Source organism: Vanellus vanellus (genome assembly GCF_965231255.1).
Source record: "Vanellus vanellus genome assembly, chromosome: 1".
NCBI lineage: Eukaryota > Metazoa > Chordata > Aves > Charadriiformes > Charadriidae > Vanellus > Vanellus vanellus.
The window spans coordinates 13,986,533-14,000,649 of record NC_138905.1 but is presented as its reverse complement, the minus strand read 5'-3'; the positions used below and the strand labels follow the sequence as shown (position 1 = coordinate 14,000,649).

Genomic DNA, 14,117 nt, shown 5'->3' with positions numbered 1-14,117 from the left:
CAATCATCTATAATTGCGTGGGCCCCCACTTGATGCACAGCATTACATATCTCACACACACACACACACACACACTCTAGAAAGTTAAAAAATGTTTTCCATAGTTACCTATATGACAAAAGGAACTGTATCTTATTTTGGTCATTTCGAAAAGATATCTCAAAACCAAAACAGGAATATGTTTCTCCATCACAGTTCACTTCCTGTTATTTCCTAACACTCATATATTTTTGGTGGCTAAGAAGAGTTAAGAAAAATCAATTTTCATTTACGTAGAGTGTATCAAATGCAAATAGTTCCTCAGTCAAAACAAACAAACAAAATGAAAAGAAGAGTTTTAGCATTTCTAGCCAAGAACCTGCCCTCATTTGGTCACTCAGTAAGTCTGTGTACAACATACTTTCTAGATGTGAATCCTCTAGAAGAGAGGCATTATACTTATGACAGTTTTTGGTAGATTTAGATCCTTTTGAATAAAAATACCTTTTTTAAGCCAAAAAAAAAAAAAATCTAACAACTCCACACATTTTTTTATAGAAAGCACTGAGACCACCAGTCGTCTTGCTGTTTACTACACACAAATAGCAGTTAAGGCAAGTCTGGCTTTTGCTTTGGGTTATTTGACGCAGGAACAAGACAGACTACTATAATAAAACCCCAAAATCACACTATTACTGCCCCACACACTCAAAACTTTACTGTCACGAGACAGGCTGGAACAAAAGTACTAGAATGACTTTCATCTCACCTTTGGAACAATGTAGAAGAGCCTTTGTTCCATCATATCCCATTGTGCCCAAATGAGATCATCTGCAACTCTGGCTCTTGAAAGCTGACCTGAGTTTTGAATCACCTAAAGGGAAAGAAAGAACATTAGAAATCATCAAATAAGGTTCTGTAATGATGATTATGCACAGTCAGTGCTTTCAAGAGAAAAATAATGACATAAGAGGTACAAACACTTAGGTGCTTGGAGGAATATGCTACTTGCTCATTGCACAAGGTCCACCTTTTTTGTGTGCAAGGTGCTCAGTTTAAAGAGATCAGAAGCACAGTTTTCAGGGTACACCTACTGCAATATTTTCTTTGAGATTTCCTTGCTTGCAAGAAATTCACCACTTAAGCTGCTCAAAGTGAACAGAGAAAAACAGACATCACTCTTCATCATAGAGAAGGGGAGAGGAGTGAAATACCACAGTCAGTTCAGAACCAGCTATGTCAACTGTTGAAGGAAGATGCATTAGCTCCAAAAGGGATTTCCACCCAAAGTCTAAGCCACACAATGGAGAGTACTGGCAGCAGGGAAAGGGCCAGGATTGTGGAAAACTGTTGGGACTGTATAAATGCACTCTTGAAAGATGTACGGAGATTTAATGTGAATCAAAGCAAATCAGTTTGTTAGAAGAACATTAGATTGATCTGTTTTTTCTGGTTTCACTCTTAGTCTTTACTCCACTACTGTAGTCTAGCATATAAGACCCATCTGCTTTAAAAGCAATTATAAACTTTGAGAAAACCATGAAAGACTTCAAAGTGACTGAAAATCAGGACCTTAACTGTTTCCTTCCAAGCCTACATTTGTCTCCATAATGCAAAACATTGGCTTTTGTGACACAAATCTTTAGTATATTAGATGTATGTTTGCTAATAATAAGTCTTTTAACCAAAACATACACAACCAATTTGTTGAAGACAAATTCATGTTAAAAACAGGAAAAAAAAACAATAAGGGGAAAAGACATTAGAACATTCACAGTACTTAGATTGTATCTAAGTTTCATGTCTTTTGTTTGTTTGTTTTTTAAATGAATCCTTTACTGGGACACACAGACTCACAGAAGGCAAAGTTAGGAAACTGACTCTGCAAATATTTTGAACGGTTTAAAAGTAAACGTACACTGTGTTTTCTCCCAATTTCTAACAGACACATTCAGCAACAACAACAAAAAAGAATAAAATAAGTAACTTTCTTCATAGCTTACATAGTTTTTCAATCAGCTTTGTGGTAGGCTGCATAAGTTGCCATACTATCAATACTTTCTTTAATATACTTTATGTTGCCCATGGATAAAGCTACGAAAGCATTTAGCAAAAATTACAGATGTTTAAATTTTCAATTAAAGCAAAAAAACATTCAAAACACAAGATTTTGAGTCTTACCACTTTGTGTTCGTCTTCTGCAACAACGGGAACATCAACTTGTTCAACATCTTTAAAATATATTTAAAAAAATAATCACAAACATACATTTTTATATGCTTTTATACAGCTAATTAAACCATCTCACCTCTTAGAATGCTATCACAATGCATTAGGGCCAAGAAAGTTCAATTCAGTGTAAGAGGAAATCTGTGATATATGAAGACAGGTGCCTATGCAGAAATTCAGATTCTCCTCCTTCCTGGAGCCAAGGCTGGCCTCAGCCATACCACCTTGTGGAAACAGTTCTCTGCCACATCAGCACAGCACTGTCAGAAAGAGTGCTAACTAAAAAAGGCCAAACCAAGCCAAGGCGGACAAAAAAAAAACAACACAAGAGCATTCAGAGCTGCATGCCTGTGCCCAAGACTACACACCTTAGCCCTCTTTCACTTCCTAGCATGAATACCACCTCACATTCCTTTCCCACACAAAATCACTAGAAGTTATTGGTAGTTTGCTTGTGCAAAGGGTGCAAGATTCACCCAGAAGATGTTATAAATGTTTCTATTACAGTTCATAGCACTATGTGAATATATTAGGGAGGTGAACTCTGCCCACCTAAATCCAGCAACCTAAATGTCGGTGTCTAGCTTAGCTGAGAAGATGGGCCTCTCCAAAAATACGGGGAAAAGCTATCTCGCTCTGTAAGACTGAAATGCAAGAGGGATAAACAGCCTTTTCCAAGTGATCACCTCTATTCATTCCCCCCCATTATATTAGGCTGAACATGCAAAGTTAGCTGAATCCAAGGAACTACTGTCCTATTCTTATCCCACTTGTCATATGTTAAATCACAATCCATCTCCATTAGTCAACTGATCTGCTCTGAATTTATATAGGCAGCTATAAAAGTCTATTTTAGCTTTTTTAGAAATAAAGATGAATGCATGAACTAAGCAAATAACTGCAGTCAAAGCTGGCCATTCTACTAACATTGAAAAAAAATCCCATTAAATTATACAAATTTTGAAAGCCATTTGGAATACCTAGAATAGCTCACACCGTTTTTTTTCCTATTTTTTCCAACGGAAGTCTACTAAAATATATATATATAAATATATATATAAATATAACAATCATCTCAAAAAATGACAATGTACTTTCAAAATATTAACTCACATTTATCTTCCGAAACTAGCAAAAGGCGACTTCCTGTAGAAGTATTTCTGCCTTCAACTGGATAAAGAAACTACACAGAAAGCGTCACAAAATTAAGTAAATAACCAAAGCAGTTTAGAACACACTATCTAAAATGTTTTTCTTTAGCGGGATATTTACATATTTTTAAATTAAGACAGGCACACTAATGATATTTAATTAATAAAAATAGCTATTATTACAGACTAGTAGTCAGCAATCACTACATTTGCAAGCTTTGGGGGATTGAAGAGAAATAAAAAAGTAGCCTTCCTGTCAGAGAAGTTTTCTACGTCAAACATTTAATGAAGTTTCTCATTTTTTTCATTCTCTGAAGAAAGATGGGCACACTATCTCTGCAACAGTTGCAAGATAACATGAGATATTTTTGCATTCAACCACTTTTTCTCTCTAGCACAGCAGATTAAAAAGGTTGATATTTAGATTAGTTGAATAATTTACCTGTACTCGAACACAGCTATCCACAGCCTTTAGGACTCTCACATTATTAATGGGATGAATTTCAATTAGCAAGGTTAAATACTTGGACACTGCAAAAAGAACGTGTTTTAAATAACATTCTTTTTTATACACAATTTTGTTTTCTAAACAGAATTTACACAGGGAAAAAAGCAAAAGGGTACAATATTTCTAACAGTTAAAACAATCCACTTGTAGTACCTGACTGTAGCAGCTGACTTACTCTTTCTTCCTCTGTATATTGACGGAAGCTGACCGCTAATGAGGAAAAACAAAACAAAACAAAACAAAACCACACAACACAACCACAGTGAGCATGCATATTTGATATTAATCTTATTAAACATTCTTGGAGAGCAAGCATAACAATTTATTTTTTTTACCAAAAGCATATATGTTAAAGGAACAACAGAAGCTCTTCTAGCTATAGGAGGCATGTATAAATGCAGGATGGGAAGTGAATAGAGGGTCAGTGTGTTTTAGATTTCTGTTTTAATAAAAGACCATATCGTTACAGCTTTGTCTTTATGTTGCCACCTACGTTACTTGGTGATGGAACCACTGAAATGCATAGACCACTGTGGGTAACAAACGGGTCAAAATAGATTTAAGTAATTCTAGACCCAAATGTATCATTCTACTAAACTAAATCATCTTTACCATGACACAAAAAAAAATTAATTATAAAATACATATTTACCCAATAATGTCCTTTCATTGTTGACTGAACAACTGATTATGCATAGATCCCTCTCAAACACATAGAGGTGCTGTAGAGAAACATATTAATGCTAATAAATATTTAACTATATAAAGAACCCCATCTAATTACTCCTCCTTAGGAAAACATTGCTGACCAGTACACCATTTTTATTTTTAAAGCAAATCATTTCACATCCAGAAGAACCATATTTCAAGCCTCAATGGTATCGCTTCTCCTTTTTATCATTTGTTTGTTTCTTACTGTATCTTTTGAGCTCTACATTGCCACTAAAGCAGCACAGCAGACATTTATGTAAATACAAAATTTCGCCCATTTTATCCTGTTAGGGGACACCTGCAAAGGCCTGTTATCATGATTCCAGCCACTGAATTACAGTACATTCAATTTTAGAACAATTTCTTACAAATGGTAGCACCAAACAAACCGAGGATGCACACATAACACAGAAAACCCAAAACATTTACTTCTTAGCATGCATGTTCAGTGAGAAGAGGAGTAAAAAGGGCTTTAATTGGTTGGTTAGAAATAAAGATTGCAGACATGACACTTTACTACTCCCAAGTTATTCAGATGTTCTGTAATGTTCTGTATCTGAATACTACTGAGCATCATCCAAATACCTTCTCTGGTCTCTCTTCTGTTTCAAACATGCATATATGCCTTAAGGACAAAACATACTGAGTTGCAGGCATCAAAATCTGAAATGCTACCGCACTGCCTTCACCAGGGAGAAGTCAGGTATGGCTCTCACCTCATTTTGTTTAGTTTGAAGATCGTACAATCCAATGTGAGTATTTCTCTGATTTCCCTATGGATGAAAACAAATTAGCACTGTCAATGTAAATATATACAAAGTTAAACATTTTTTTTCCTACCACCCTCTCCTCTTCCCCCCGCCCCTTGACACACATCCTCACACACTTCCCTGTCTTATAGACAGGCAGTTAATTATCTAATTCCAAGAAAGCGAGGCAAGAAAGAGAACAAAGATTAATTTTTTTCCTTTTAGAACTAACACATGGGACAAAGCTGAAATGTGGCCGGTCCACAGCCCACAAGCTGTTCCATAAGCCAAGTGCCTCTCTGTCACTTTTGTTCTAAACTGGTTTTCGTTATAGGCAGTAGGGCCAGGAAGCGAGATGTCTGTACAAGATTGAAAGGGGATGCTACGGTCCCTGGAAGATTTAAGGCTAGTTTTCCAAACTTCACCAATTTGGTGGGTCATTGCTCCAAAAGGGAGCACAGAAACATCAAACATCACCAAACACAGCTTCCAGGGGTCTGGCTGCAGGCTGAAAAAAGGATTCCAGTTCTGCCTTAGGAAATGATCGTTTGAAGGCTAAATATATTTCACAAGCCCAGATGACACCATTAACCTGCTGCCTTTGAAAAGAAACATAATACACAACCTTTCTAGCTTACTGACAATAACGTGATGATTTTGTTTCAGGCACTTCTAAGACTATACAAACCAAAATTTTTCTTCTTGGTAATTTTTGCCACGCTTTAAATTTTCAAAATACTAAAAAAAAAAAAATCTACTTGGCAGCTTATATTGTATATCAAATCTAGCCAAAATCCATTAATGTACTCTAGGTATAGGCACTAAATTGCTAAACTGTTGAAACTAAATCCAGCTGCATAGGCTTGTACCGAAACAGTGAGCATCTTTGTTTAAACTACAGCTAGGGGGGAGAGGGAAGAAATCTGGGGTTATTTACAAAGTTATGGCATCTTGCTTTGTGAAGTTAAAACAAAAGCCTGAGTATTCTCTTCCTAAGGGGTCTATTTCTGAGTGCCTCATTATTGTTGTAGCAATGACAAAAGTCTCTGACTTCTGATTTAAACAAGGAAAACAAAATGTCTTTATATTAAGACACAGGCTTCAGGCCTACTAATTTAAGGTTAAGCAAGTGCTTTCACGAAAAACTATCCTTTCCAAATGTGTCTGAAACGCTAACATCCTCTGTACTTAGCTACTGAAAAATATACTTTACAAGACTGGTAACAGGACTACATCAGTGCTCATATCTGTGCATAAGCTAACATGCTTGTTTTCATGTTTACTCTAAAGATTCTTGTATTGCCTTGCAAAATAGAAGTTGACACTAGAATTCAATTCTGTTAAAAAATATCTTCCTTTACACCACCAGTGTCACAAAAGACAGACACTTTCAAAACCACATTACAATGCAATACTCTAGCTTGAAAATAAAGCTCATTCTCAGCCTTCCTCTGATTTCAGGCAGAATCCACTTGATTTTCTTCCATTTAGCAGACAAAGGTTGTTTTCTATTTTTCTCTATTAGGAAATAGGCCAGGGCAGCTCAGTTTAGTCTACATCCTTGTTTGTGCACTATCCTCACCGACAACGTCACAGCTACAGTTTGTTGCTATAAAACCAACAGGAAAGGCTCACAGACATATAGCTGTCTTGCAAAAGTGGTAGTTCATTAGTTATAAATAGGTTATCATGAAGGGGGGAGAGAGCAAGACAGAGATACTGAACTGCCTTAACAACTCAGTAAGATCTGTAGTTTGTTAAAAGCTGTGATCACATTTGATTTCTCCAACCTAAGCTTAAGGAAACAGAAGGACTAGCTGCAGACACCAAAAGCAGTCTGTCTTCCCAGGTAAGCTTTCCAGTGTGATTATATTTATTAGCAGAATAGAATAGAAATGCACAAAGAATACTTCTATTTTAGAACAAGTTTGTAAAAATTTAAAAGCAGTGTCAAACTGGGGCCTAAAACTACTTGTCATTCACTAAGATGCATACACCAAGACTCTTTTTTGTTCTATGTAAATATGAATGGAGACTCCTCTAAAAAGGTTTGCAGTAAACTCCAAAACCACAGATCTATACCCATATGTTGTCAATGGACTGTTTCAGAAAAAAAGGAAACATTTGGATTGAATCCTTGTTAAGTCAGCAGTAAAGTATAAAAAGACAGACACAGAATACTCCCGACACTTGCTGGGTTTTAGCATTCTACTCTTGAGAGAGGGGAAGAAAAAAAATTCAGTCCTGCTGTAAGGTATCACAGTCCCAAGGAGTGACTGCAGCTGACAGACGTTAACTGGTTTAACAAAAGCACAGACATCAGGAAAAGCACAGTATTAGCATCTCAGGACCCAGACAGTTCAAGACACTGGATAAGTGCTATGCAGCTACAGCTTGGGCACCCATGTGTGCTCCAGCCAATATACAAGCCACCTAGACTAACAGGAGTTTTGGGGCAGACACACCCATATGTTCTTATGCACAGAGACAAGTGTGGGCGTATTGACTCCCACTGACATCAACAGCACCAAAGTGGGTACCAACACTTTCAGCTGATGAGCAGAACTTTTATTTATCCAAGAAAGAAATGTGTACCACACACTATGAACAACTTCTCTCTGGTAAAAGCATCATACATTTAATGCAACACCACCTTAAGATACATTTGTTCTTTGTGAGAAAACTCCAGGAAGTATCTTCCAGTTTGTCCATTAGCAAGTATAAAAAAAAAAACAGTTATAGTGGAAGCAAACAAAATATGTCAGCATCCTTCCCAATAGAGGAATAAATAGATGCTGGTTCTTCAGCAGGCTGACTCACTTAGGAGAAAAAGTTCATACTACTATATCATGTTGAGAGAACAGGAAAAGAAACAGCAGCACATCCTTCAGGATGGCATTTGAGAGGTGAAAACTGCAGCACAGCTGTGCACTTTGCTAGTTCCAGTTCTCAGGCTTTGTCATCCAGCCATTCCTACCACACAGGCTGCAGAGGTCACATTATTGCCAAAATTAGGAAAGAGAAACTAAAATGCACATTTTCAGTGACTTCCCATGCAGCCTTTACCTCTAGGTTTGGGGAAACTAAGCCTAGGTGTTTAAATCCTCCTCAGAGTCCTTGGCCTATTCAGTCAATGGAGTTTAGTGGGTTTTTGTCCACATCTCCTACCCTACACACGTCTTCCCACAGTAGAGGCTACAAGTGGCCAGTTCTCTAAACTCCACCAACTGCTTTGACCAGATCCCTACTGACTACAACGGGAGCTTAGACATCTAGCATGCAGGCACACACCCAGGTTTAGATGTATGAACCCTGAGCTACAACTCATCTCTTGTGCCAATTGCAAGAGCCTGAACAGCTTACAAGGCAGTTGGACTCTGCTGTCCAAAACCCAAAAGAGCTTAGCAAGAGATTCCATAGATGCTAGAAAGCAGCAACATCACATATACACAGTTCCAGATCTCCTCTTGGGAGCTAGATGGGGTACTCTCATTAAGTCTTTCTAGAGTTTTGAGCAATAAAAAAAAAATAATCTTGACACATTCTTTAGTGTTGTTTTTATGGTTACTGTTGTCTTGTACAGACTCCCCTCCCTATGCTTGTACTAAAGGAAACATCCACCCACAGTTAAACTGTACTATACCTTGATGAAGGCCTCACCTCTTCCCTTAACCCTAGGGAAGCTGGACAGTTTTAACACTGTTGAGCTGGAGAAGAACAAAAGGCAGCCCTATTCTACTGGAGTCTGCTACCTCCAGTCTGTATTCTTCAAGAACCGAGATCCTCCAGAATCCAGCTGGGTCTATAGATTTCTCCGAGATGCACAAAAAAGAAAAGAACCACAGCTTGTCTCATCAAGTGGAAACCTTCTCAAACCATTTAAAAATATCTTTCAACTACAAACGTTTCAATCTAAAAGCTATACGTATGCCATGGAGAGCAGAATCCTGTGTTAAAAAGGATAGCTCTAGATACTTCACGATATCAAATAAACAAGGGCTACTTCAGACTACTTGCAATAAAGTGCTATAGATGAATCTTGAAGTAACAAAGGAGAAAGGCAGAAGCAGAGTGAGTGTTAGATAAATGACATCTTAACATACATATTGGTAGATGGAAACATATTTAACTAAAGCAGTGCACATGAATTTAATAGACTTCCCTGAGAAATTCTGAGGGTGAAAGAATGTGCTGCTTACAAAGAGTTTATCTGTTAAAGAAATGGCATTTCATTCAGGGTGAGATCCTTACCCTCCAAAAAATCAACAGCAAAAACTCCATGGGCTTAATGAGGTCAGTGTTTTACTCTACATTTCATCATTCTTAAGCTTTGTCTGAAGCGGAGACAGGTATTTTCCCATTGCCCAACCCCCCAGGTTGTAATCAGTCATGTTTTCATGTTCTAACCTTCAGCAAAAAATTTTAAACTACGAGGACTTAATTAGGCATAGATATACATACTGTGTTATTATTTGCTATATTTTTATTAAGTTCCAACACACACTCACCTTCCAGGTATAAATAATTTTTCCATTTCTCTCAACATTTACAACATAGACCGCTGATGAATTCTCGGAAGTATCTGAAATTATAAGTATCAAAAGGCACAGGATTTTCATTTGAGCTGATTCATCATACCATTTATGCACACTTTAAGCAAATTTACTAAATAAATTTTGACATATAAATACTTCTTTGTACATGCCAAAATTACTCCCATCTGGAAAGAGAGAGAGAATATTTCTTACACCATGATTTAAACCTGATAAACTTCAACACAAAACAGTTAAGGGTTTTCAAAACACACAGGAAAGCATTATTAATGTAAACTCCTAACTCTTCATTATAATTGTGATTCTAAGGGCCGCTACCTTTTGTGATGAAAATGGAATGTGCTTTTCCACTGTCTTCCATTCACAGAAAAAAAAAAATATATTTGCATTTATCCATAATACACAAGATGGGGTTCAAACAGTTAAGTTGCACTCCAATTATCAGAACACTTCAGGGAGATAGAACTAGCCCAAGGAAAATGTCACTTGCTCCCACCTGCCCCTTCAGCATCCCAAACTAATGCCTGGAAATAAACTACATCTTCAGAGATCAGTTCTACAACAATAATACATACACGCTCGCCCCTGCCAAAGAATAAACCAAAACCCCAAGAACCACAGGATTCAACATCATATATATATATATGCAACATACCTACAGGTACAAGGGAATTAAGCAATACAGAACAAGAGATATAATGTGGGGTGTGAAAAGGGCTACAGTGTGAGTAGGGCTAAAGGGGAAACAGATGAGCAGAAAGCTAGGACAGACACAGAAAGAGAAGAGCACATCTGGACAAAGCAGCACAAAAAAAAAAGTAAAGGAAAACACAAGAAAAAAAAAAGATAAAACATTGTACTCAGGGTGACAAAAATGCATGCTTTTCTGATGCTGCTTTTCTATTTTCTAATCACTGAAACCACCAAAAAGGTGTTTATCTCAGATGGAACTTTCACTGAAATGGGAAATTTTGCCCTTAATTAGTTTGACAGCTGCATTATTGGTCCTAGTTTTAAGTCAACAAAAAGATTTCTCCACAACTCTCAGCAAGCATTTAGTCAAGTTTGACACTATTTACTTTGCAGTTATCACAAAGCTTTGATAGAAAGATGACATGTGAAACTTAGTTTCACAAGCCTGGTATTATAAACTGGCTTGTACAGCTTGCAGTGATAAGAAAAAAAACTTTTTACAAGTATCATCAGAAGGAAAGAAATTACGTATTTTGTTGTGGGAGGTCAATGAAAATCCTTAGTGTACATCTAACAACACATCACTTTCTACGGGTTTCAGATCACTCAAAGTACACCATAACACCACTACATTAGGGCTATCTGGTGACAACAGAGAAAGCCTCAGATAACATTGTATGCTGCTCTTCTTCTAGTGGAAACTTCCCAGAACTTAACCACCACCTCAAACTTTCAAGATGAGTACTATGGTTTCCATACTTCTCTCTCATACAATACTTCCTCAGCAGAACAGAATTTAGCTAGAGAAGGTGGTCCACAAGAAATCTTCACGTCAATGAATTTATCACCTGACACAGAGATCTTAAAGGTGTTGAAAAAGTTCCATATCAGAAGCAAGTTCCATGCCACTGAACACTGTCAGTGGGGATATTTGCCAAAGAAGAAGTGGCAATCATCTCTGCCCTTGGAAAGTCCTGCAGTAAAACTCTGCACATAGAATTACAACTTCTTCCTCATCCCCACAGCTCAGACCAGCAGATGAAGGGCTGCAAAAGAACCAACCCAACCTGCCTGTCCAGCAAGCAACTCTTATCAACATACTCAGGAGAATGCAGTTTGATTTCCTGAAGGCCATTATATGCAGCTCATACCAAAATAAGTGGAATAAAGAGAACAAGGCTGGTTCTCTTCACTTGCCACTCCCCTCCCATTATCATAACTATTCCCAGCTCCCATGCAATTACAAATTCTCACATGCTATCAAGGGCTTTCAAGTCATCAGGAAAGAAAATAATAAATGTGAATAACTATAACATCTGAAACCACTGACACATAAGTACCATGACTCCTAAAAAATTACTTGCTTTCTGTAAATAGGTATTTCTTTGATGTTTAAGTGAATCTTTTCAAATTCCTACCTCCCATCTTCACATTCCTAATACAACAGCACTAATCAGGGAAAAAAGTCAGTAAGCACAGACAAAAGTTGAAGTGCAATACAGCAGTGCTGGTATCTGATCGGATACACCTTCCAACCTAGATCCTTCTGACTCTGTATTACCAGGGGCATTTACTGAATGAAGAACCTGTATTACATTTTTAAAAGCTGAATACAGTTGCCCCTTTCCCAAACAGAAGTCAGCATCATTTTGTGATTGTTATGACATAAATGCATAGGTTAACTGTCTCATTGAATTCATCACAGATGAACTGATATATTCATAGATGAATTGATTATGTGTGGAGAATTTCAGAATTTTACCTCAAACTCCGTCAGTACACCATTCATCAATTGTTCAGTGAACTACCTAGTATACGTGAAATAATTTTTAACGCATTTTGCAACTGATGGCTTGGTAAATAATTTTAAAAAAAAAAAAACTAAAAAAAGCTGATACTTGCCAGTTTACCTCCAAACAAGTTCTTATGAAACTATTTGATAACAGCCCCAAAACATGGGAAGCACGTTAAATATTTTAATTAAAAGCAACCAAAGAAGCTGAGGTTTTAAGTTCATCACACAGTGCATCAATGACCACCTATTTCTACTGAAGTAATAATTATTACTGGGTTGTGTTGGTGTTTTTTTGGTTTTTTTAAGACAAAGGTTTCCATCAGTTTCTGTAAAGCAGAACTGAGCCATCTGCCCTGCAGATGAATGAGAACAAACACAAGCCAAAAACCACAGGGCCAAGAATACAGTGGGGTCATTCTTTTTTTCCAACCACTACATCAAGTGCTCGCTACACTAGCTATCGCACACTGCTGTGACAGCTAACACTTGATCTAATTTTAACCTGCAGTCTTACCACGTAGACAGAAGTGTTTGGGGTTTGTTTCCCGCCTCCCCTCCCCGAAAGAGGAGCAGTGTGGGAGAGGGAGGCATGCTAAAAGTCTTTTTGGGGGAGGAAGGAAAAAAAAAAAAAAAGCATGTGTGACGAATGAGAAGAAAGCAAGCAGCAATGGAATGTAGCAGAAGTGCTTTCGGCATGGCAGAAGTTCCTTGAGGACATCAGACTTCCCCGCCTCAAGCACCCCGGCCACAGGCACCCGAGGGACGAGATCCCCCCGCGGACGTGGGGCCCAGGGGCAGCCGTCGGTCGCTGCTCTGCAGCCCGGCCGAGGGGGACCCAGCGCAGCCGCCACCCCGGCCCCTACTGCGGAGGGGGGCACTCCGTCGCCATACCCCCTGACTCCCCCCGCGGCCAGAGGCGGCGCGGCCCTAGCTGGAAGGCGCAGGCCCCTGGGAAGCCGCGGCCGGTGGGTCTCGCCTCAGGCCCGGCTCCTCCGCCCGCGGGAGAGGGCGGCGCACGGAGACGGCTGGAGGGAGGGAAGGAGGATGGGAAGGGGTTCTCCTCAGCCCTCCCCGGGGAGCGCGGGAGCGGGCGGCCCCGCCGCAGCAGAGTCCGCCGGCGCAGCGCCACCCGCCGCGGCATTACCTAGAGCCGCGGCCCAACCCCGCGCTGCCAGCCAGGGCACCACATCCCTCTGCAGGTCAAACTCAGCTACCAGGTGAAGCAGCATAGCGCCCTCCTCTCTCGCCCCAGCCCGCCGAGGACGCGGGGCAATCACCAGCCCAGCGCGCTGCAGCCCCCACCGGAGCTCCCCGCCCCACCGCACCGGGGCCTGAGGGCCGGTCGCCGCCATGGGCCCGCCCGCTCGGGCTGCCTCGGCGTGTAATTGGGCGCGGCGGGTGTCACTCAGTTGGCGGCGGCGCAGAGTGGCTGGGAGCGTTCCCGCCTCCCGCCGTCCCCCTCAGCCGGCGGCGGGGCGGGGCGGGCTGAGCTGGGCTCGGCTCGGCTCGGCTCGGCTCGGCTCGGCTCGGCTCGGCTCGGCTCGGCTCGGCTCGGCTCGGCTCGGCTCGGCTCGGCTCGTTCGCTAGCTCGCTGAGAGGTTCCGGCAGTACCGGTCCGGCTCGGCGGCCTTCCGCTTCCTACCGAGGGTCGTGAGTGGCGGGGGCGGCTCCCTTGCCACGGGAGGTAGTCGGCGTGCAGGTGACCTGGAGGCTTCAGGTGGACTCGAAGGCCGTCGTTTGCCCGTTGGA

At 40.2% G+C, this 14,117-nt stretch overlaps 1 protein-coding gene across 1 annotated transcript in view; it reads right to left on the bottom strand.

The window, feature by feature from the left end:
* Positions 1 to 13,673, bottom strand: part of GSAP (gamma-secretase activating protein) — a 52,351-nt gene extending 38,678 nt beyond the window's left edge. Inside the window, exons 1-9 of the mRNA XM_082495663.1 lie at positions 13,513 to 13,673; positions 9,836 to 9,909; positions 5,295 to 5,351; positions 4,520 to 4,589; positions 4,021 to 4,077; positions 3,802 to 3,890; positions 3,322 to 3,391; positions 2,161 to 2,210; positions 749 to 853 (exon numbers count right to left, since the gene is read on the bottom strand). Coding sequence (XP_082351789.1) covers positions 749 to 853; positions 2,161 to 2,210; positions 3,322 to 3,391; positions 3,802 to 3,890; positions 4,021 to 4,077; positions 4,520 to 4,589; positions 5,295 to 5,351; positions 9,836 to 9,909; positions 13,513 to 13,597 — 657 coding nt within the window. The 5' untranslated portion in view covers positions 13,598 to 13,673. The remainder of the gene's footprint in view (positions 1 to 748; positions 854 to 2,160; positions 2,211 to 3,321; positions 3,392 to 3,801; positions 3,891 to 4,020; positions 4,078 to 4,519; positions 4,590 to 5,294; positions 5,352 to 9,835; positions 9,910 to 13,512) is intronic.
* Between the last annotated feature and the right edge of the window lie 444 nt (positions 13,674 to 14,117).